The 23,305-nt window shown below is 44.1% G+C and overlaps 1 protein-coding gene across 10 annotated transcripts in view; it reads left to right on the top strand.

Annotated features, from left to right (window-relative positions):
* LOC112206437 (zinc finger protein 20-like) overlaps positions 1–23,305 on the top strand; it is a 46,020-nt gene that overhangs the window by 10,713 nt on the left and 12,002 nt on the right. For 8 of the 10 annotated variants that reach the window (XM_063800560.1, XM_063800563.1, XM_063800565.1 and 5 more), the window contains one exon: positions 1,216–23,222. In XM_063800560.1, the coding sequence (XP_063656630.1) occupies positions 1,216–2,956 (1,741 nt within the window). In that variant the 3' untranslated portion in view covers positions 2,957–23,222. The remainder of the gene's footprint in view (positions 1–1,215; positions 23,223–23,305) is intronic. The other 2 variants (XM_063800561.1, XM_063800564.1) reach the window with 2 other exon arrangements.

Raw genomic sequence — 23,305 nt, forward strand, 5'->3', positions numbered from 1 at the left:
TTGAGATAATGTTAGAGTGGTAGGAAATTATATTTATTTACTTATGTATTCATGTATCTGAGACAAGGCTTAATCTGTCACATAGGCTAGAGTGCAGTGGCATGATCATAGCTTACTGCAGCCTTGAACCCCTGGACTCAAGCCATCCTCCTTTCTTGGCCTCCCAGAATGCTAGGATTACAGGCATGAGTCACTGTGCCCAGTGGAAATTTAAAGAACAAGCAAACAAAATGAAGCAGCCCAGCTTCAAATTTGTTAATTTTTAGAATGTTTTCTCCAAAAATATATACTTAAATACACACACATTCATTGTTTGCAAAATAGTTGCCTTGGAAACAGTATTAAGAAATCTCATAGTGGCCGGGTGCGGTGGCTCACGCCTTTAATCCCAGCACTTTGGGAGGCTGAGGAGGGCAGATCATGAGGTCAGGAGATCGAGACCATCCTGGCTAACATGGTGAAACCCCATCTGTACTAAAAATACAAAAAAATTAGCCAGGCATGGTGGTGGGTGCCTGTAGTCCCAGCTGCTTGGGAGGCTGAGGCAGGAGAATGGCGTGAACCCAGGAGGTGGAGCTTGCAGTGAGCCGAGATGGTGCCACTGCACTCCAGCCTGAGTGACAGAGTGAAACTCCATCTCAAAAATAAAATAAAATAAAAAAATAAAAAAAGAAACCCCATAGTGGCCAGATGTGGTGGTTGATGCTTGTAATCCCAGTACTTTGGGAGTCTGAATGGGAAAGATTGCTTGAGCCCAGGAGTTTGAGACCAGCCTGGGCAATGCAGTGAGAACTCATCTCTACAAGAAATAACAAAAAAAATCAGCCAAGCCTGGTGGCGCATGCCTGTAGGCCCAGCTACTTGGGAGGCTGAGGTGGGAGGATTGTCTGAGCCTGGAAGGTGGAGGCTGCAGCGAGCTGTGGTCATACCACTGCATTCCAGCCTGCGCAACAGAGTGAGACCCTGTTTCAGGAAAAAAAAAAAAAAAAAAAAGAACAAGAAAAAAGAAACTGCCTAGTAACATCACTGTTTTGATAATAGCTGTAATAGAGCCCCTTTGCAGAGAATTCAGTCCACTCACTGTCAGACACTTCAGACAGAACATAAAGCCTACATTTCTCATGATAATGTAAAATATGCAAATCAAATGCTTGCTAATAAATATAAAATTATTTATCAGCAAACTCTTTGTAATGTGCTTCTTATTTTTCATAGAAATCATATGGCAGAGAGACTCTGTGAATGTAAAGATGGTCAATGTGGAGAAACTTTCAGCCTGATTCCAGATGGTATAATGAACAAGAACACTCTTCCTGGGGTAAAACCATGTGAAAGCAGTGTGTGTGGAGAAGGCAACGTGGATCATTCATCTCTGAATTGCTACATCAGAGCTGACACTGGACACAAACCGTATGAGTGTCAGGAACATGGAGAGAAGCCACATAAATGTAAGCAGTGTGTAAAAACCTTCAGCTGCCTCCACTCCTTCCAAACACATGAAAAGCCTCACACTGGAGAGAAACCCTATGATTGTAAGGAATGGGAAAAAACCTTCGATTCTCCCCAAACCGTTCGAAGATACAGGGTAGCACATAGTGGAGATGGACCTTATAAATGTAAGTTTTGTGGGAAAGCCTTTGATAATCTCAGTTTATATCTCACACATGAAAGATCTCATACTGGACAGAAGCCATATGAATGTAATGAATGTGGGAAAGCCTTTGGTTTTCCCAGCTCCTTTCATAGACATGAAAGAACGCACACCGGGGAGAAACCATATGAATGTAAGCAATGTGGGAAAACCTTTAGTTGTTCCAGTTCCATTAAAAAACATGAAAGAATCCACACTGGAGAGAAGCCCTATGAATGCAAACAATGTGGGAAAGCCTTTGCTTCTTGCAATTCCTTTCAGTATCATGAAAGGACTCACACTGGAGAGAAACCCTATGAATGTAAGCAATGTGGGAAAGCCTTTAATTGTTCCAGTTCCATTAGAAAACATGCAAGAATTCACACTGGAGAGAAACCCTATATATGTAAACAATGTGGTAAAGCTTTTAGATTTCCCAGTTCTATTAAAAATCATGAAAAGACTCACACTGGAGAGAAGCTCTATGAATGTCAGGAATGTGGGAAAGCCTTCAGATATTCCAGTTCACTTCGAGTACATGAAAGAATTCACACTGGAGAGAAGCCGTATGAATGTGAGGACTGTGGGAAAGCCTTCAGTCATCCCACGACCTTTCGTAGACATAAAATTACCCACACTGCAGAGAAACCTTATGAATGTCAGAAATGTGGGGAAGCCTTCCGTTATCCTGTTGCTTTTCATAGACATGAAAGAACGCACACCGGGGAGAAACCATATGAATGTAAGCAATGTGGGAAAACCTTTAGTTCTTCCAGTTCCATTAAAAAACATGAAAGAATCCACACTGGAGAGAAGCCCTATGAATGCAAACAATGTGGGAAAGCCTTCGCTTCTTGCGATTCCTTTCAGTATCATGAAAGGACTCACACTGGAGAGAAACCCTATGAATGTAAGCAATGTGGGAAAGCCTTTAATTGTTCCAGTTCCATTAGAAAACATGCAAGAATTCACACTGGAGAGAAACCCTATATATGTAAACAATGTGGTAAAGCTTTTAGATTTCCCAGTTCTATTAAAAATCATGAAAAGACTCACACTGGAGAGAAGCCCTATGAATGTCAGGAATGTGGGAAAGCCTTCAGATATTCCAGTTCACTTCGAGTACATAAAAGAATTCACACTGGAGAGAAGCCGTATGAATGTGAGGACTGTGGGAAAGCCTTCAGTCATCTCACGACCTTTCATAGACATAAAATTACCCACACTGCAGAGAAACCTTATGAATGTCAGGAATGTGGGGAAGCCTTCCGTTATCCTGTTGCTTTTTGTAGACATAAAATTACCCACACTGCAGAGAAACTTTGAGTGTAAGGAATGTGGGAAAGCCTTCTGTTATCACAGTTCCCTTCAAAGGACTCACAACGGAGAAAAGTTGTGTGGATATAAAAAAATGTAAAGCTGGCTGGGTGCGGTGGCTGATGCCTGTAATCCCAGCACTTTGGGAGGCCAAGGCAGGCGGATCATGAGGTCAAGAGATTGAGACCATCACGGCCAACATGGTAAAACCCCATCTCTACTAAAAATACAAAAATTAGCTGGGCGTGGTGGCATGCGCCTGTAGTACCAGCTACTTGGGAGGCTGAGGCAGGAGAATTGCTTGAACCTGGGAGGTGGAGGTTGCAGTGAACCGAGATTGTGCCACTGTACTCCAGCCAGGCGACAGAGCGAGACTCCGTCTCAAAAAAAAAAAAAAAAAAAAAGTAAAGCCTTCCACTATTCCAGTACCTTCTGAAACCACGAAAGAACTCACACTTGAGAAAAACAATGATGTTAGGAACATGGGAAGCCTTTCCTTTCTCTCTCAATCGTTTGAAGGCGTATGGTGTGACATGCTGGCGATAGACCTCATAACTGTAAGGAACATGGAAAACGATTCTTGTTTTCCATGCTCCTTGTTTATTTTAGATATATGAAAGAATTTACTCTGGAGAGAAACTATGAGTGTAAAAAATGTGGTAACGCCTTGTGTAGTTTCTGTTTCTCTGAAATACTGTCATGTCCTGGTATTCTCAGGGGATTAGTTGCAGGCACCCCGCTCCCCACTTCAGAACATCTAAATCTGAAGATGCTTAAGTGCTTTATATAAAATGGTGTATTTTCCTAGAACCTAAGCACATCCTCTTGTACACTTTAAATCATCTCTAGGTTATCTATACTGCCTAATGCATTGTAAATGATATAAAAATAGTTGTTTCATTGTGTTATTTAGGGAATGCTGACAAGAAAAAACATCTGTAGATGTTTAATACAGATGACCATCACAGGCCCACCTCCATAGTACAGGCCCACCTCATAGTATATGTCAGCTACAATGAAACATTTTCCTTTTTTTTTTTGAAAAAGTTTTGGATTGGTTTCATTTAATGGCCTCAAAAACACGTGTTGACATTCTCCAAATCCTTGGTTCTTCTCTCTTGATAACCCTCATATGATGATTGCTCTGTGGTTCCTAAAGCTGCAGTGTGTTGAGGTGCTTAGATACGTGGCAGTGTGGATAAGTCAGGGGACATCAGTTTAACTTGAATTTTCTTTTCTTTTTTTTTTTTTTTGAGATGGAGTCTTGCTCTGTCACCCAGGCTGGAGTGCAATGGTGCGATCTTGGCTCACTGCAACCTCCACCTCCTGGGCTCAAGTGATTCTCCTGCCTCAGCCTCCCAAGCAGCTGGGATTACAGGTGCCTGCCACCACACCCAGCTAATTTTTGTATTTTTAGAAGAGATGGGGTTTCACCATGTTGGCCAGGCTGGTCTTGAACTCCTGACCTCGTGATCTGCCCACCTCGACCTCCCAAAGTGCTGGGACTACAGGCATGAGCCACCCTGCCCGGCCAGAATTTTCTTTCAGGACATCAGGAGGATCCTCTGCTGGAAGAACCAACATCTGATTGCAGATGTTGCCTCTTTGGTGGAAGGTCAGTAACACAAATCTTGGATCTATGGTGTTTGAGGGCTGAAAATATTTAAGCATCGAACTTTCAGTCCTTTTTTTTTTTTTTTTTTTTTTTGAGATGGAGTCTTGCTCTGTCACCCAGGCTGGAGTACAGTGGCACGATCTCAGCTCACTGCAACCTCTGCCTCCCGGGTTCAAGCGATTCTCCTGCCTCAGCCTCCCGAATAGCTGGGATTACAGGCGCACACCACCATCCCCAGCTAAATTTTGTATTTGTAGCAGAGACAGGGTTTCACCATGTTGGCCAGGCTGGTCTTGAACTCCTGATCTCTGATGATCTGCCCACCTTGGCCTCCCAAAGTGCTGGGATTATAGTCGTGAGCCACCGCACCCTGCCGAAGTTTCAGTCTTCATAATTGCAGATGCTTTAGTTGGAAACGTCATAGGAAAAGCTGTTTTTTCTTTCTCTTTGAATCATCAAACACATCTTGCAATGGTTTTGGCCATGTTATCTCTGGTGACCTGGAAGCGACTTTGATATTAAGCTTCAGAGTATGCTGAAACAAGTCAAGACTTTTGGTGATGTTAGGATGGTATGCATGTATTTTGCATGTGAGGTCATAAATTTAGGGAGCAGGTAGAAAATTATTGCTTTATTTGTCCCCTGAAATTCATATTATTATTATTTTTTTGAGAGAGTTTTGCTCTTGTTGCCTAGGCTGGAGCGCGATGGCACAATCTCGGCTCAATGCAACCTCCACCTCCTGGTTTCAAGCGATTCTCTTGCCTCAGCCTCCCAAGTAGCTGAGACTGTACGCATACGCCACCGTACCCGGCTAATTTTTTGTATTTAGTAGAGACAAGGTTTCACCATGTTGGTCAGGCTGGTCTCCAACTCCTGACCTCAGGTGATCCATGCACCTCGGCCTCCCAAAGTGCCGGGATTATAGGGATGCGCCACCACGCCCAGCCCTGAAATTCATATTTTGAAACCTTACTCCCTAATGTATGGAATGAGGAGATAGGATGCCTGGGAGGTAATTAGGATTACTTGGGATCATGAGGGTAGAGTTCTCAGGAATGGGACTATAAGGTTCCCTAGAGAGCTTGCATTTGCTCTCTATTATGTGAGGACACAATGAGATGAAAGCCTTCTTTGAACAAGGAAGCTTGCCCTTACCAGGCACTGAATCTACTATCACTTTGATCTTGGAGTTCACAATCTCCTGTATACTGAGGAGCAAATGTTAGGTGTTTAATACACCCAGCTTATGTCATTTTGTTTTAGGAGCCCCTGGTGGATAAAGCACAACCCCATTAAAAAATAGGTGAAGGAGTTGAATAGACATTTCTCTAATGAGGATATACAAATAGACAATAATTACATAAAGAAGATGTTCAGCATCACTCATGGTTTAGGGACATGCAAATCAAGAGCAAAATGACATCTATATCCCCTCACCCTCATTAGTTTGCTTCTGTCCAAGAACAAAATAACATGCTGGCAACGATGTGGAATAATGAGGACCCTTGTACACTATTGATGGAAATGCAAAATGTCACAACTACTTTTGAAAACTATATGGCAGGCCGGGTGCGGTGGCTCATGCCTGTAATCCCAGCACTTTGGGAGCCTGAAGTGGGCAGATCACCTGAGATTGGGAGTTGAAGACCAGCCTGACCAAGATGGAGAAACCCCATCTCTACTAAAAATACAAAAAAATTAGCTGGGCATGGTGGCCCGTGCTTGTAATCCCAGCTACTCAGGAGGCTGAGGCAGGAGAATCACTTGAACCCGGGAGGTGGAGGTTACAGTGAGTGGAGATCGTGCCATTGCACTCCAGCCTGGGCAACAAGAGCGAAAGTCCATCTCAAAAAAAAAAAAAAAAAAAAAAAAGAAAAAAGAAAACTGTGTGGCAGGTAATCAATACATTGAAAAAATGGAAATAACATCCACCATTTTTCCCTTCTGGGAATATAAGCAAAAGAATAGAGAGAGGGGCCTGAAATGGGTATTTGTATACATGGTATAGCAGTATAACTTACCAATAGGGAAAATGTGGAAGCAACTCTCTTGTATATTGACAGATGGATGAATAAGCAAAAGGTAGTATATGCATAGGATAGACTATTACTCTGCCTTCAAAAGGAAGGGCGACCTGACAAATGCTACAGCATTGATGAACTTGGAGCACATTATGCTAAGTGAAATAGTCCATTCATATAAAGACACACCTTATAAGGTCGAGTCACTTGATTTTTTACAACCTGTCTCCAGACATGGGCTCCTTAAACTCCAGACCCAAAATGTTTTTGCTTATATGAGGTACTCAGAGGAGTCAAATTCATAAAGAAAGTAGAATGGTGATTGTGTGGAATAGGGGAAGTGGGTAATGGAGACTTATGATTTAATGGCATAAAGTTTCAATATTGCAAGATGAAAAGGGTTCTGGAGATAGATGGTGGTGATGGCTGCACACCAATATGAACGTACTGAAAGCCAGTAATTCTACACTTAAAAATTAAGATGGGCCGGGCGCAGTGGCTCACGCTTGTAATCCCAGCACTTTGGGAGGCCGAGGTGGGTGGATCACCTGAGGTCAGGAGTTGGAGACCAGCCTGGCCAAAATGGCAAAACCCCGTCTCTACTAAAAATACAAAAATGAGCTGGGCATGGTGGTGCATGCCTGTAAGCCCAGTTACTCAGGAGGCTGAGGCAGGAGGATCTCTTGAACCCGGGAGGCTGAGGTTGCAGTGAGCTGAGATTGTGCCACTGCACTCCAGCCTGGGAGACAGAGCGAGACTCCGTCTCAACAACAACAACAAAAAATTGTTAAGATGATAAATTGTATTTTATCTGTATTTTAGTACCATTAAAATGTGTGGGATTGGTCAGAGTGGTGGGGAAAAACTATAGGGAAAGGACGCAAACCTTCTGAGAGGTTGGAAGGTTCTGCAGAGCCCTGGGGGAGAATAGCTGGAGGTGGCTGTTCTATAACCCTGAGACAGAGGGCATGGAGTAGGTACAAGGGAGTGTGGGGGAATTTATCTTAAACAGGCTTGTTTACTTGTGTTGACCAGGAGCTGACCTTTCATCATCCCTGTGCCTGACGTTCCCTGAAAGGGGAACAATAAGTGTTAATTACCTACAGGTTGTGTTGGCTCCAGGTTTTTGGCATTGTGCCTAGACTGAATAAAAGCAAGCAGCTCCAGCTTCTTGGGGCTGCTTTCTGGCCACTAGAGCCAGGCAGTCACCTAGTTGCTGTTACACTGAATACCTGTGTCTGAGTCCTCATTTCATCCGTTGGCCAGGGTCTGCAGGACAGACCCGGCATTAAAAGAGTGGGGAGCCACAGTAGTGCAAAGACCCCACTGGACCACCAACATACCAAGCAGTTCTTGGTTCAATCCCTCCTTGTCCTCAACACTGTTTTTCCATTTTCCTTGTCCATAAAGGACCTGTTTCCACATGCTTGCTTTGACTCTGATGTCACCTTTAGAGTTGATGCTCAGGCATAGCTCACTTAACTGTCTCACCTTTTCTCTCCTGATCTGGTTGTTGATGGCTGTTGTGAGACATTGGTTGTTGCCTTTTTAGTTTAAAAGGATTCAAATGACACACAGCAATGGAGATGCAGTATATGGCAATTTATTGCAAACGAAAAAGTATTTTGAAAGTTAAGTGCAGAACAGACAGTATGCCCTGAGAGAGAGAGGAGGATTCAGGGCAGGCTGCTCATAAGGATGAGACAGCAAACAGTGGCACTAGGGAGACTTTTAAAAACAATTTTAATAGTTAGATTTCAGCTCTTTTGAGTGGTTTCAAGTCTGCTGTGGAGGAAGGGGGTAGGGGGAAGGTGGGCATAGCCCGAGAGGCAACAGACTCCAGAACATTCCAGACACAGTCCTTCAGAGGCTGGCTAGTATTAAGGAAAGTGGTTAGGTTTGTGAGGTGAAACAGTGGATGCTTGTGGCTTTTCCGCAGTGTGTGCAGTCAGGCCAGCTTGACTTGGAGGAAAGCCATTCAACACAAAAATGGCACCACAGTTACCCTGGAGGTAACTGTGAAGCACAGGGTTTGAGCCACCTCCATCATCCTCAGGGCACTGTGTGTTTCACGATACTCTGTGGCACTGCTTTCTTTTCTTTTCTTTTCTTTTTTTTTTGGACGGAGTCTCGCTCTGTCGTCCAGGCTGGAGTGCAGTGGTGCGATCTCGGCTCACTGCAAGCTCCGCCTCCCGGGTTCTCGCCATTCTCCTGCCTCAGCCTCCCGAGTAGCTGGGATTACAGGCGCCCGCCACCGCGCCCAGCTAATTTCTTTTTGTATTTTTAGTAGAGACGAGGTTTCACTGTGTTAGCCAGGGATGGTCTCAATCTCCTGACCTTGTGATCCGCCCGCCTCGGCCTCCCAAAATGCTGGGATTACAGGCGTGAGCCACCTCGCCCGGCCGAGAGACTCCTTTTATGGGAATCTTACATGATTATTCATAAGGGGCTGGGAAGAGGTGTTACTAGTAAGCACATTCTGGGTGGTCTTCTGGGTGCACATGCACAGTAGCTGCCCATTCTTGTTCATACGTCACATCTCATTAGCATCTTAAATCTCCACCCAGGGATGTGGTTTTTACTATTATAATGAGCAAAGGGTCAATCTGAAGACAGGTAAAATAAAAATACGCGTGCTCCCTACAGGGGAAATTCCCTACTGGAGAGAGCTTTGCTTGAATGAGCTTGACTACAATGCGAATGCTGAGGCTTATTGTGTTGACTGTACGATTGCCAAGTCTCCAGGACATGGTTACTTCCTTGGCTACCTATCCTGTCTCATGGTCCTCAGTCACTTCACACCCATGATGTATGCTAACACCCTTCGGTTATCTGTTTAGAAGGGATAATTATTATTATTATTATTTTTGAGACAGAGTCTCGCTCTGTTGCCAGGCTGGAGTGCAGTGGCACGATCTCAGCTCCCTGCAACCTCTGCCTTCTGTGTTCAAGCAATTCTCCTGCCTCAGCCTCCCGAGTAGCTGGAACTATAGGCATGTGCCACCATACCCAGCTAATTTTTGTATTTTTAGTAGACGAGGTTTCACCATGTTGGCCAGGATGGTGTCGATCTCCTGACCTCGTGATCCACTCGCCTCGGCCTCCCAAAGTGCGGGGATTACAGGCATGAGCCACCGCGCCCAGTCTAGAAGTTATAATTTTAACTTTCCCTGAAGAACACTCATAAACATAAGTTAAGGATTGCAATGTTTTGTTCATGAACAAATCTTCCAGACTGTGAGAATTAAGCAAGATAAACTGAAAATAATAATAATGCGATACAGATTTTCCTAACTACAGAAAATTGAGGAAACATACTACAAAATGTGGAATGATTGACCTTTAATTCTACCTGGGCTGGAGGTTCAAGAAATGGACAGAAGGGGTCACTACATGCACAGGAAAGAATTTCCTAATTTTACTAGTAGAGCTGATGTTGAAGGAGAAATATGTGCTGTAACAAGAGAACTTCAAAGTAGGATGAATGAAGGAAATCTTACCCCCCTAATAATATGGAATTTATGCAGAATCAATTTTTACTTCAGAAGGTCAGTAAATTCTGCTTTCATCCAATGTCTTTACATGTAGAATTATTTTTCATTATCATTGTTCTTACCTTTTGTAGTGATTACTCTGTTGTTTATCAAGTAAATGATAACCCGTTACCATCAGCATCACTTTTCTTGTGATATATAGCTAACTTTCAGTGATGTACAAAAATATTTATCAACTATAGCTTTCATATTTTTGCATTCTTGGGGTATTTTGTTACATGTGTAACAACTCTTGAGATTCCACACATAACAATACATTCTTAGGATTATTACTTTGCCATTGGTAGTCACTGGGTTTGTCCACTTCCTGTATGGTGTTATTTGCAAATGAAATACACACATACTACATTTTTATATGTGGTAGGTCCAACAACCTATCAACTGATTATTTTACAGGTGAAGAAATACACATTTAGTCTGTCTTTTATAGTTATAATATTCTTTAATAGTCATCTTTGTTTTCTCCTGTTTTTTGCCATCATTTGATGTCAGACTGAAGAACTTTCTTTGGTCTTTCTTGTAGGGCTTGTGCTGGAAATAAGTTCTCTTAGTATGTATGCTTAAACCTGGGAAAGTCTTGTTTTGACTTCTGATTTGAATGTGAGCTTTGGTGGATATAGAAATGTTCTATTATATATGTTTCAGAGCAGAGGAATAGCATCTAACTAAAAGCAAATATGTCTATTTCACCCAAACACTTATCATTACACTAGTTTATATAAGTTAATGTCAAAAAACAATGAGCAATAAATAGGAATAGGATGGAAGAAGGAAATATTGTGATTGAAGATGAAACCGTTGTTTGGGAAAGTAAAGACAAAACAACTGGAAAAAAATTTTAAGCTGGGGAAGGAGGCAATTTGCTGTTTATGGAGCAAACATACTATTGAATTAAAATCACATTTCTTGAAAATGTATATTAATTTCTAAGAATAGCAGTAATACCGTATGCCGTATCTGTGGAAAGGTATGAGTATTTCCTGATGAAATGACCTGAGTGTCACCTCTATAGATTTATATATAACTTTGATGGATTGAAGGTTCCTCATCCCAATCCTCACTGTAGAGAAATGGTTTAAATATAAGTAATTCAGGAATCTGATCCAAATTAACTCGTGTATAATATTCCAGAAAAATTCACAACATCAAAGAAATGTTATGAAATTTATACTTTTTTTTCTGTCAGAGGGCCTCACTGTGTCACCCAGGCTGGAGTGCAGTGGTGTGATCTCACCTCATTGCAGCCTTGACTTAGTGGACTCCAGAAAGCCTCTTGCCTCAGCCTCCCAAATAGCAGGGACTACAGGCATAGGCCATCACACCTGACTCATTTTTTAATTTTAATTTTTTTTTTTTTGGTAGAGACAGGGTCTCACTATGTTGTCCAGTCCAGGCTGCCTCAAACTCCTGGGCTCAAGCAATCCTCCCAACTCAGCCTCCCAAAGTGCTGGGATTATAGGCCATTGCTCCCAGCTTATTTTTTATTTATTATTATTATTATTATTATTATTTTGAGACAGAGTCTCACTCTTTTGCCCAGGCTGGAGTGCAGTGGCGCTATCTCGGCTCACTGCAAGCTCCGCCTCCCGGATTCACTCCATTCTCCTGGCTCAGCCTCCCGAGTAGCTGGGACTACAGGCGCCCGCCATCGCGCCCGATTGAGGTTTTGTATTTTTAATAGAGACAGGGTTTCACCGTGTTAGCCAGGATGGTCTCGATCTCCTGACCTCGTGATCCGCCCACCTCGGCCTCCCAAAGTGCTGGGATTACACGCGTAAGCCACCGCGCCCGGCCTATTTTTTATTTTTTTTAGTCATGGTTTAGCTTGATCACCCAGGCTGTTCTAAAACTCCTGGGCTCAAAAGATCCTTCCCGCCTCAGCCTCCCTCTGGGGTAGCTGGGACCACACGTACTTGCCAACTCACCCAGCCTTTTATTATCAGTGCCTAATGCTTAAGGAGGATGTGGGCTACCTTTTACTTTCAGATAAAAAACATTGAGGTGAGATAATTCTGTTAATTTTTTTTAACACAAAGGTTCATAACTTGAATAGGTACTGTTTCTTGCCTAAATCATTTAATTAAAAAATTTCGTTTTCATTTTGTAGTCTCTTGGATCTTGGAGTTGATTGAAATGTATTTTTAATAGCCAAGTAGATTCACTTTTATATGGTTTTAAAATTGTTGGGTATATAAGGGGCATTTGAAACATTAGATTTTTGTATTTGCTGTGACTTTCCTACTGGCCAGTGTGCCAGGTACCGGATATCCTCCGGGAACTGCAGGCAGGCCCGTCTCTCTTTCACGGGTGAGAGCCGCAGCCGACTCTTGGCGGAAGCGGAAACCCTTTCCTCCATCACGTTTCGCCCATTCCAGGCCAGAAGCAGGACCCGCTCCTTGCTGCTCGCCTGTGAGCATATTTCGTCGAATCCCGGCTGGGCGGCTTGGTCGCAGTGTGCCTGTGCTGGGCCGGCAGCGCGTTCATCGCCCACAGCCGCTCCAGTTCTTGCGAGTGGTTGTCCTGCACGCCAGGAGCCGTGGGCCGGGCCATCAGGCCATACAAGTGCTGCGAAAGCGGCCTCGCCTTCGGCTGCATCATCTCGGGGATGTTTCACTTGTCTCTTCTCCCAGTTCCAGCCCCAGCCTCTCGAACTCACCGGGTCTCCACAGCACACTCTGATCAATATCCCACAGGTGAGGAATATGAAATACTCTTTATAAAGTGGAAGCTAGTAAGTCGTTCTTTTCAAACTTTCACAAGAAACTACAGATCTTTTTAAAAGATTCTGATTCAGCAGGTCATTGGGGAAGGCCTGATCCTCTGCATTTCTGACTCGGTCCCCAGTGTCGTCTATGCTGCTGGTCCGCGGACCGCAGTTAGAGTGCTGAGGTAGTAATAGACCTGGTTAGGCAGGCAGGCAAGGGACTGATCCCATGGAGCCTGGTGGGCCGTATTAAGGACTTTTATTGGATTTCGAGCAGAGAAGCGATGTTTGGGTTGTGTTTTAAGAAGCTACAGAACAAGTTCTGCCAAAGTGGAAGCAAAGACAGGTTACCCACTCCTCTTTTGCCTCCTCGCCTCTTGCCTCGTCGCGGGTGAGCTATGACTATCTGGGGCAGTGGTGCGCCGGGGGTAAAAGTATTTACCAAGACAATTGTAGGTAAAGGAAGGCAGGTTTATCAGAGAAAGTATGAAAATTCGTTGCGAGGCAGCAACAGGCAGGTCAGCAGAAGAGAAGCTGAATGCAGGGAAACAGGCTTGCTGAGGATTTTATGGACTGGAACTTTGGCTGATTGATAACGCCAAGGCAGCAGGGAGCTAATTTGCATTTTTCTGGCCGCTGTGGTGTTTGATAAATTGAAGCGTTTGTTGATAAGCAGGAAGTTTGAGTTATGTATGTTATCTGAGCAGGAGGGCCATATGTCCTGGGCCATAAAGAAAGCAGACCTATAACTTATCTGCCTCTTTTTGTTTATATGTCCTGGACCATGAAGAAAGGCAGATTTGTAGCTTATTTACTTTATCTCTCTGCTTTCTGCGGCTCTCGCCAGCCTGATTTTTTTCTCCCCTAATTAGGACTCTGCGTGCCTGATTGCTTTTCTCTGCCTTCCTTACTTGCAACTCCCAAGGTCATGTGTCCGTGAGAGTGGACCTAACTCAGCCGCTAACTCAGCCTCGAGCTACACAAAAAAGGGACTGGACTGGGCTAAGGCTTCAAAAAGGGTGGGCCTTGGGTAAGGTGTTCCAGCTGGTCCAGCACCCTCCTGTCCCATTTCCCAGGCCCTGGCAGTCCAGAATTGAGTAAAACATACTGAGATAACCCTCCACTGGTGAACCTGGAGGAAGATCCATCCTGTAGGAGGCGAGAGCCTGGGAAAGGACATCACTATGGAGGGAACTGAAGTTGGGGTGGAGGTCGGTGGATGGGGTATTGGAAGTGGCTTGAGACCAGGAGATGAGTTTAAAGTCCTCAGGTGCCTGTGGGTAAAGTTCTGACAAAGGAACCAGGAAGAAATAAGAGTCAGATGATGAAAAGGATCAGGACTGGGGGAAAAAACAAGGACCCAACCTGGTGATCGGGATTAAACAATTATTCTGGGCAGGCAAGGGCAAGAAATAGATAATAATCTGGAAAAAGAAATCGCTGGTGTAGGAGGGATATCAGCTGAGAAGAGTTGGTCCAAGGCTCTTGGTCTACACTCCACATCCTGTGGGGTGCACCTGGTGGGCAACTAGGAGAGAAGAAGGGCCCGACGTCCAGTAAGGGAATCAGAATGTGAATGCAGTATTGCTGTGGGGAAGGATCACAGGCCACCTGGAGCCACCTAAGTGAAAACAAGGGTCAGTGCCTGGGGATGGAAGGATCTGAATGGAAACTCACTTAAGGCCAGGTGGGGTGACCTGAGTAGCAAACAGGTAAAAGTTGGGTAGGAGGACCTGATTTGGATGGGGCTGCTCACTGTGATGTCTATGAAGCTATCATTCCAGCTGCTGTCCACCTAGGAGCTGTTGGTCAGTACAGTCAGCTGCGTGTTCCCATCTTGTGTATGAGGGCAGTAGTGAGGGCTGCACTTCATGCCTGCCTTGATCACTGGCGGGAGACAGAGGACATGGAAGTATGGGCTGTTTGGGGGGATGGTGCCTATGAGGAAGCTCTGATCCCAAATCTAGAGAATGGGAGGGTGGGATGTATCATGGAGGGTCAGGCCGGGGGTCTGGAGGATATCATGTCCTAAATGCAGGTGTTCTCTGGGTCTCAGGTCCCTGCTACCAGCCCAGCCTGGTGAGGCTCCAGATGAGTCAATAACCCTGGCTCAGGAGAGCTGGTGTGGGATCTGTTAGGCCAAGGGGTCTGGCTTCCTTACTACCTCCCACTTCTACCTCTGTAGAAATGTCTGTCTCCAGCATCATGTCAAAGCAACTGATGACTTCCCTACCCCAGGCATCACTGAGCTAAATTGGGTGGCAGGAAGGTGATCACCACCTAAGTACTATCTTTTTTTTTTTTTTTTTTTTTTTTTTGAGACACAGTCTCGCTGTGTCGCCCAGGCTGGAGTGCAGTGGCTCCATCTTGGCTCACTGCAAGCTCCACCTCCCAGGTTCACGCCATTCTCCTGCCTCAGCCTCCCGAGTAGCTGGGACTATAGGCGCCCGCCACCATGCCTGGCTAATTTTTTGTATTTTTAGTAGAGACGAGGTTTCACCATGTTAGCCAGGATGGTCTTGATCTCCTGACCTCGTGATCCACCTGCCTCGGCCTCTCAAAGTGCTGGGATTACAGGTGTGAGCCACTGTGCCTGGCCCACCCAAGTAGTATCTTATCCCTTCTCTCCTTTTCATCCCAGCCTGTGCCCACTGATTGCTTGGTTACCGGTCCCGTTATCCACTGCAGCTCCTGGTACTTCTCTTCTGGGTACAGCTGAACCACCTGGGAAGAGCAAGCTAAGAAGTTCTGGTGCCCCCCTTGCAGCAAGGCTATCAGTGGGCACAAGAGGATGGGGGGATGGGCTGGAGTAAGCCCTACCCAGAGCAGGAGGGAGCCCCACACAGTTCTCCCTCAGCTGTTAACTTCCCAGAGACCCACCTCACAGTCAAGAGCACCAACGGGCACTCCTCCCTCCACTCCCCTTGCTGGGGCACCAGTTTCTTTCCACCCCAGGTGTTGTTCACTATCCCCGTTATTTCAATTCTCATGGCTCACAGGAAGAAATAGGTATATTGTACTGAGATTTTTCTAAATGACATAAAAATATGTATTCGTGAAACAATCTTTTCAAGATAAGGATCCCATCCATCAGACTCAAACATTACCCGCTGGTCCTTGGTAATCTTGCCCCACCCTACTGCTTCCTCTCTCTCAGCCACCCCTGATGGAATCCTGCAGTTTGTACTGTTCTGTGTCAGGCATCTTTCACTCAGCATAACTGAGCTTCATCCAATAGTTCTTTATTGTACATGAATAATATTCCATCTTCAGAGGAAGCAAAATTTGTTTCTCCAGCTGTTGATGGATATTTGGGTTAATTTCAGTTTTTGGCTATTAAGAATTAAACATATGAATATTCACATACCAGTGTTTGTAAGAACATATGATATTTCTTTTTTGTTTGTTTGAGACAGCCTCGCTCTGTCACCAGGCTGGAGTGTAGTGGCGCAATCTTGGCTCACTGCAACCTCCGCCTCCCAGGTTCAAGCCATTCTCCTGCTTCAGCCTTCTGAGTAGTTGGGACTACAGGTGCGTGCCACCACGCCCAGCTAATTTTTGTATTTTTAGTAGAGGCAGAGTTTCACTATGTTGGCCAGGCTGGCCTTGATCTCTTGAACCTCGTGATCCGCCCACCTCAGCCTCCTAAAGTGCTGGGATTACAGGCATGAGCCACTGTGCCCAGCTGATTATTTCTTTAGAAGAAATAATCTACCTAGGAGTAAAATGGCTGGGTGTTGTGACAGGTGTATGTTTAACTTCTTAGGAAACTTCCAAACTGTTTTCCAAGTGGCTGTTCCATTTTGTATTCCCACCAACATCATATGAGTTCCAGTTGCTTCGCATTGTCACCAACATTTGATATGGCCAATCTTACTAATTTTAGACTCCCAAATATGTGTAGTGGTATTAGAATTGTGGCTTAAAGCCAGGCACAGTGGCTCACGCCTGTAATCCCAGCACTTTGGGAGGCCAAGGTGGGCGGATCACGAGGTCAGGAGATCGAGACCATCCTGGCTAACACGGTGAAACCCCATCTCTATCTACTAAAAATACAAACACTTAGCCAGGTGTGGTGGTGGGCGCCTGTTGTCCCAGCTACTCCGGAGGCTGAGGCAGGAGAATGGTGTGAACCTGGGAGGCGGAGCTTGCAGTGAGCCAAGATAGTGCCACTGCACTCCAGCCTGGGCGACAGATCGAGACTCCACCTCAAAAAAAAAAAATTGTGGCTTAAATTTGTGTTTACTTAATGAATGATGATGTTGAATGATATTTCATGTTTTTATTTGTCACTGAAAAATATTCTATGGTCAAGTATTAATGACATTGATTGTTTTCAGATTATTAGTTTTTGAGAGTTCTTTATATATTCTGGATATAATTGCTGCATCAGATTATGGTTTGTAAGTATTTTCTCCCATCTACGGCTATTCTTTAAAAATCCTTAGCAGTCTCTAGGCCGGGAGTGGTGGCTCATGCCTGTAATCCCAGCACTTTGGGAGGCCAAGGCGGGCAGATCACTTGAGGTCGGGAGTTCAAGACCAGCCTGACCAACATGGAGAAACCCCATCTCTACTAAAAACACAAAATTAGCCAGGCATGGTGGCACATGCCTGTAATCCCAGCTACTCGGGAGGCTGAGGTAGGAGAATCGCTTGAAGCTGAGAGGCGGAGGTTGCGGTGAGCTGAGATTGCGCCATTGCACTCCAGCCTGGGCAACAAGAGCGAAACTCCGTCTCAAAAAAAAAAAAAAAAAAAATCCTTAGCAGTCTTATGCCTATAATTCCAGTACTTTGGGAGGCCAAGGCGGGCAGATCACTTGAGGTCAGGAGTTCGAGACCAGCCTGGCCAACATGGTGAAACCCCATCTCTACTAAAAATACAAAAATTAACCAGGCATGATGTTGCGTGCCTGTACTCCCAGCTACTTGGGAGGCTGTGGCGGGAGAATTACTTGAACCTGGGAGGTGGAGGTTGCAGTGAGCCGAGATCATGACACTGTACTCCAGCCTGGGTGACAGAGCGAGACTCTGTCTCAAAAAAAAAAAAAAAAAAAAAAAAAAAAAAAAAATTCCTTAACTGTATCCTTCACAAAGCAAATTTTTATTTTAATGAAGTTTAATTTCTCAATTTTTAATGGATTCTGCATCTTTGTCATATGTATGCAATTGTAACATAACCCAAGGTCAAATAATTTCACCTACATTTTCTTTACATTTTATAGTTTAGATTATACATTCAGTTTTGTGATCCATTTTGAGTTAATGTTTGTATATAGTGCAAGACACAGATCTACAGTCTTTACTTTTTGCATATGCATATTCTATTTTTTAGCATTATTTGTTGAGAAGAGAAATTTTGACTCAATTGTTCACTTTGATTAAAAAAAACTACTGGACCACATATGTGTAGAAATGTTACTGGAACATTTATTCTGTTCCATGGATATATTTGTCTACTTGCCAAAGACATTGTCTTGATTAGGATTGCTAAATTTTCTTTGTTTTTTTTTTTCAGAATTATTTGGCTATTTGTTTGGTTATTTCAGGTACTTTTCACCTTTTTTTTTTTTTTTTTTTTTGAGATGGAGTTTCACTCTTGTTGCCCAGGCTGGACAACAACGCAATCTCGGCTCACCGCAACCTCTGCCTCCCGGGTTCAAGTGATTCTCCTGCCTCAGCATCCCAAGTAGCTGGGATTATAGGCATGCGCCACCATGCCCAGCTAATTTTGTGTTTTTAGTAGAGATGGAGTTTCTCCACGTTGGTCAGGCTGGTCTCGAACTCCCGACCTCAGGTGATCCTCCTGCCTCGGCCTCCCAAAGTGCTTGGGATTACAGGCATGAGCCACCACGCCCGGCCTTCATCATAATTTTATAACTTCATAATACATTGTTCTTTTTCTTTTTTAAAAGATTCAATGATTTTTTTTTAAGCAATAAAAAGTAGTAAAAAACCCTTTGTGTTTACTGAAGTGGTTATCATTTCTGGTGCTCTTCTTTCTTTCCGGATTTCCACTTGGCTTCATTTTTCTTTGCACCCATGCAGTTTAGGGATGTCTCTTATGGAGCAAGTATGCTGATTACAAACACTTTCACTATGGCTGAATTAATAATTTATTTTCCCTTCATTTGGAAAGATATTGTTTGCTGGATATAGGATTCTCAGTTGATATACTTGTTCTTTCATTACTTTAAGGTAGTTGTTCTATGGTCTCCTGATCTGCGCTGTTGCTGGTAATAAGTATGTAATGAATCCTATCTTTGGTTCAGTGTAGTTAAGGTGTCTTTTTCCTGTTGCCTTAAAGCTATTTTAATTGTTCTTGCTGTGAAGTAATTTACTGATTATGTGCTTGGTGTAGATTTATATACATATATGCTCATGGTTTGTTGAACTTTTTTGATCTCTGGGTTTATAATTTTCATCCAGTTTGGCAAATGTGAAACCAGTATTTGTTGAAATATATTTTGTCATGCTCTTTCCTCTGCCAAAGAGTCTTGTTATTTGCATATTATGTCACTTGTAATTTTCCCACTACACAGCTCACTGATTTTCTGTTTTTTGTTGTTGTTTTTTTTTTTTTGCTGGGTGCTTCATTTGGGATAGTTTCTACTGCTAGGTCACAAGGTTCACTCGTCTTCTTCTCTGCAGTATCTGATTTGCTGTTTATTCCACTCAGTGTAATTTGTTATCCCAGATGTTGTTTTCATGCCTAGTAGCTTGAATCATGTTTTTTTCTTTAGTTTTTAGATTGTTTGGAGGTAAAATATACTAACAGAGAATTTGCCATTTCGATCATTTTTAAAATGTGCCATTTAGTTGTAGTAAATAAATTTACGATGTGGTGTAACCAACGCAGCTATTGATCTCTAGCATTCTCTCATCACTCTAAACAGAAATTGGGTACTCATTAAACAAGTCCCCAGTCTCCCTTCCCCCCAGCTCCTGATAATGTCTATCCTACTTTCTCTATGAATTTGGCTATTCTAGGCACCTCATATAACTGGAAGGATACAATATTTGTCCTTGTGCTGGGCATGGTGGTTTATGCCTGTAATCCCAGCACTTTGGGAGGCTGAGGCAGGCAGATCACGAGGTCAGGAGTTCGAGACCAGCCTGACCAACATGGTGAAACCCCGTCTCTACTAAAAATACAAAAATTAGCCGGGTATGGTGGTGTGCACCTGTAATCCCAGCTACTCAGGAGGCTGAGGCAGGAGAATCGCTTGAACCTGGGAGGCAGAGATTGCAGTGAGCCAAGATCACACCACTGCACTCCAGCCTGGATGACAGAGTGAGACTCTGTCTCAAAACAAAACAAAACAAAAAATTTGTCCTTGTGTGTCTGGCTTATTTCACTTAGCATAATGCTTTCCAGGTTCATTCGGGTTGTATCATGTATGAGGAATTCATTGCTTTTTCTGTCTGAATGATACTTCATTGTATGGAGAAACCACACTTTGTGTGTCTACTCTGAACACTTTTCTTTTTTTGTAAAGATTTAAAAAATATATTTAAAAAATAGTTTGAGAGTAATTGAATTAAATCATTGACTGGAAGAGTTGTTTCTACAGTAATATTTTGGCTACTGTGAATTAAGATGGCTATGAAATTGGTATGCATGTGTCTGTGTAAGACCCTGCTTTTACTTCTTTTGGGTATATACCTAGAAGTGGAATTGCTGGTGTAAAGAGTAATGGATGTTTCCCTTTTCTTTTTTCTTTTTTTTGAGACGGAGTCTTGCTCTGTCACCCAGGCCTGGAGTGCAGTGGTGCGATCTTGGCTCACTGCAAGCTCCGCCTCCCGGGTTCACGCCATTCTCCTGCTTCAGCTTCCCGAGTAGCTGGGACTACAGGCGCCCGCCACCAGGCCTGGCTAATTTTTTGTATTTTTAGTAGAGACGGGGTTTCACCGTGTTAGCCAGGATGGTCTCGATCTCCTGACCTTGTGATCCGCCCACCTCGGCCTCCCAAAGTGCTGGGATTACAGGCTTGAGCCACCTTGCCCAGCCTGATTTTGTTTTGTTGTGGAGTTGTAGGAGTTGATATGTTCTGGGTACTAATCCCTTGTGAGATAGGTGATAGGAACATGTGTTCTCTCATTCTGTAGGTTGTGTTTTTATTCTGTTGAGAGCATCCTTTGGTGCACAGAAGTTTTCAATTTTGATATAGTCCAGTTTATCTATTTTGGTTGCCTGTGCTTCAGGCAACCAAAGCACATATCTGAGAAATCCAATATCATGAAATTTCCCCCAATATTTCCTTTTCTTTCTTATAGACGGAGTCTTGCTCTGTTGCCAGGCTGGAGTGTAGTGGCGTGATCCTGGCTCACTGCAACCTCTGCCTCCTGGGTTCAAGTGATTCTCATGCCTCAGCCTCCCGAGTAGCTGGTATTACAGGCATGCGCCACCACGCCCAGCTAATTTTTGTATTTTTAGTAGAGACAGGGTTTCACCATGTTAGCCAGGTTGGTCTCGAACTCCTGACCTCATGATCCACCCGCCTCAGCCTCCCAAAGTGCTGGGATTACAGGCATGAGCCGCTGTGCCTGTCCTTTTTTTGTTTTTGTTTTTGAGATGGAGTTTCGTTCTTGCTGCCCAGGCTAGAGTGCAATGGCGTGATCTCGGCTCATGGCAACCTCTGCCTCCCGGGTTCAAGTGATTCTCCTGCCTCAGCCTCCCGAGTAGCTGGGATTACAGGCATGCACCACCACGCCCAGCTAATTTATTTTGTATTTTTAGTAGAGACAGGGTTTCTCCATGTTGGTCTGGTTGGTCTCAAACTCCCGACCTCAGGTGATCCACCCACCTCGACCTCCCAAAGTGCTGGGATTACAGGGGTGAGCCACCGCACCTGACCTTCCTTTTCAATTTTTAAAATGTTTGCTTCATATATTTTGGGCCTCTGTTATTTAGTGCAATTATATTTATAACTGTTATATATTCTGTATGATTTGAGCCTTTTATAGTGCTCTTCTTTGTGTCTTTTAAGTTTTTGACTTAGTCTATTTTGTGTGACAATTGTATAGCCACCCCTGCTCTCTTTACATTACTATTTGCATGGAATATCTTTTTCTTTCATTCTCTTTCAACTGACTTGGGTATTGAGATCTACAATGAATGTGCTGTAGACAGGATACAATTTGATCATATTTTAAAAATTCATTCTCCCTGCCTCTGTCTTTTGTTTGGCAAGTTTATTCCATTTAATTACCAATAACAAAGGCATTACGTCTGCCATTGTACGGTTCGTGTTCTGTATGACTAATAGCTTTGTTTTTCATAAAAATACGAGGAATTCCTTATGTTTTCAAAATCAGTGTCTAGTTTCTTGGCTTTTGATTGGAAACTTTTATTAACACTTAAAGGAGGGAGCATAGCCACACTCTGCAGAGGGGACAAGAGGGCAAGTTGAACTCCCAGAGCTGAATCCTTATGTGTCTTGCCTCATCACCATGACTTGGTAATGAGGCAGGGACACTCTGGGGACCCATTTCTTTTTCTTATCTTTTTTCTTTTTTGAGACAGAGTTTTGCTCTTTCACCCAGGCTGGAGTGAAGTGGCACGATCTTGGCTCACTGCAACCTCTGTCCACTCCCCCCCTCACCCCACCCCGGGTTCAAGCGATTCTCCTGCCTCAGCCCCCTGAGTAGCTGGGATTACAGGCGCCCACCACCATGCCTGGCTAATTTTTGTATTTTTAGTAGAGACGGGGTTTCACCGTATTGGCAAGGTTGGTCTCGAACTCCTGACCTCAGGTGATCCATCCGCATTGGCCTCCCAAAATGCTGGGATTACAGGTGTGAGCCACCGCGCCCGGCCTCTGGGGACCTATTTCAACGGTCTGGCACCCATGGTTGGGAATATGTTTAACCTCTAAATTGGGGTTTTCCTGTTGAACTGTGTCTGAAAGACTGCTTCTCTGAGCTAGCTCATGTTTTTGCTTTTTCTCTCTATTGATTCCTTTATAGAATATTGCTGTCATATAAGTCCAGCTTTTCCGTGAATTTAACAGTTTTATCCTGTTGTCGATGTGTATTTATTTTCTTGAAAATAAGCAGATTGAGACATCAGATGGGAGAAAGGCTTGACTATGTCGCCAGCAGCCTCATGCCAAATTCCTGATCCCTGGAGGACAGAGCCCCCCTCCTGCTCCAAGGCCAGGAGATGGCACCACTGGACAGTGAGTCTGGGATTCCTAGCACACACTTGTGATTGCTGGTCCAGGAAAAAGAAGCAGGAAGGGCCATTAGTACAATCAATCAGGAAATTCTGCTTAAGTGCACATTTCTCCCCAGGAGAGTCGGGTCACTGCACTGGGAGGAAGCCCGCTTGCCAAGGGCTGTGTCTGGAACCTATTCATCGCGCTCCACTCAGCACGGTGAGATCGCCTCTTCTGTTACTCGGTCTCCAGGGGGCGGGACCTGGAGCCGTATCCAATCAGGGCCATGGGGTGGGGTCGTG

This window comes from Pan troglodytes, chromosome 20 (genome assembly GCF_028858775.2).
Source record: "Pan troglodytes isolate AG18354 chromosome 20, NHGRI_mPanTro3-v2.0_pri, whole genome shotgun sequence".
NCBI lineage: Eukaryota > Metazoa > Chordata > Mammalia > Primates > Hominidae > Pan > Pan troglodytes.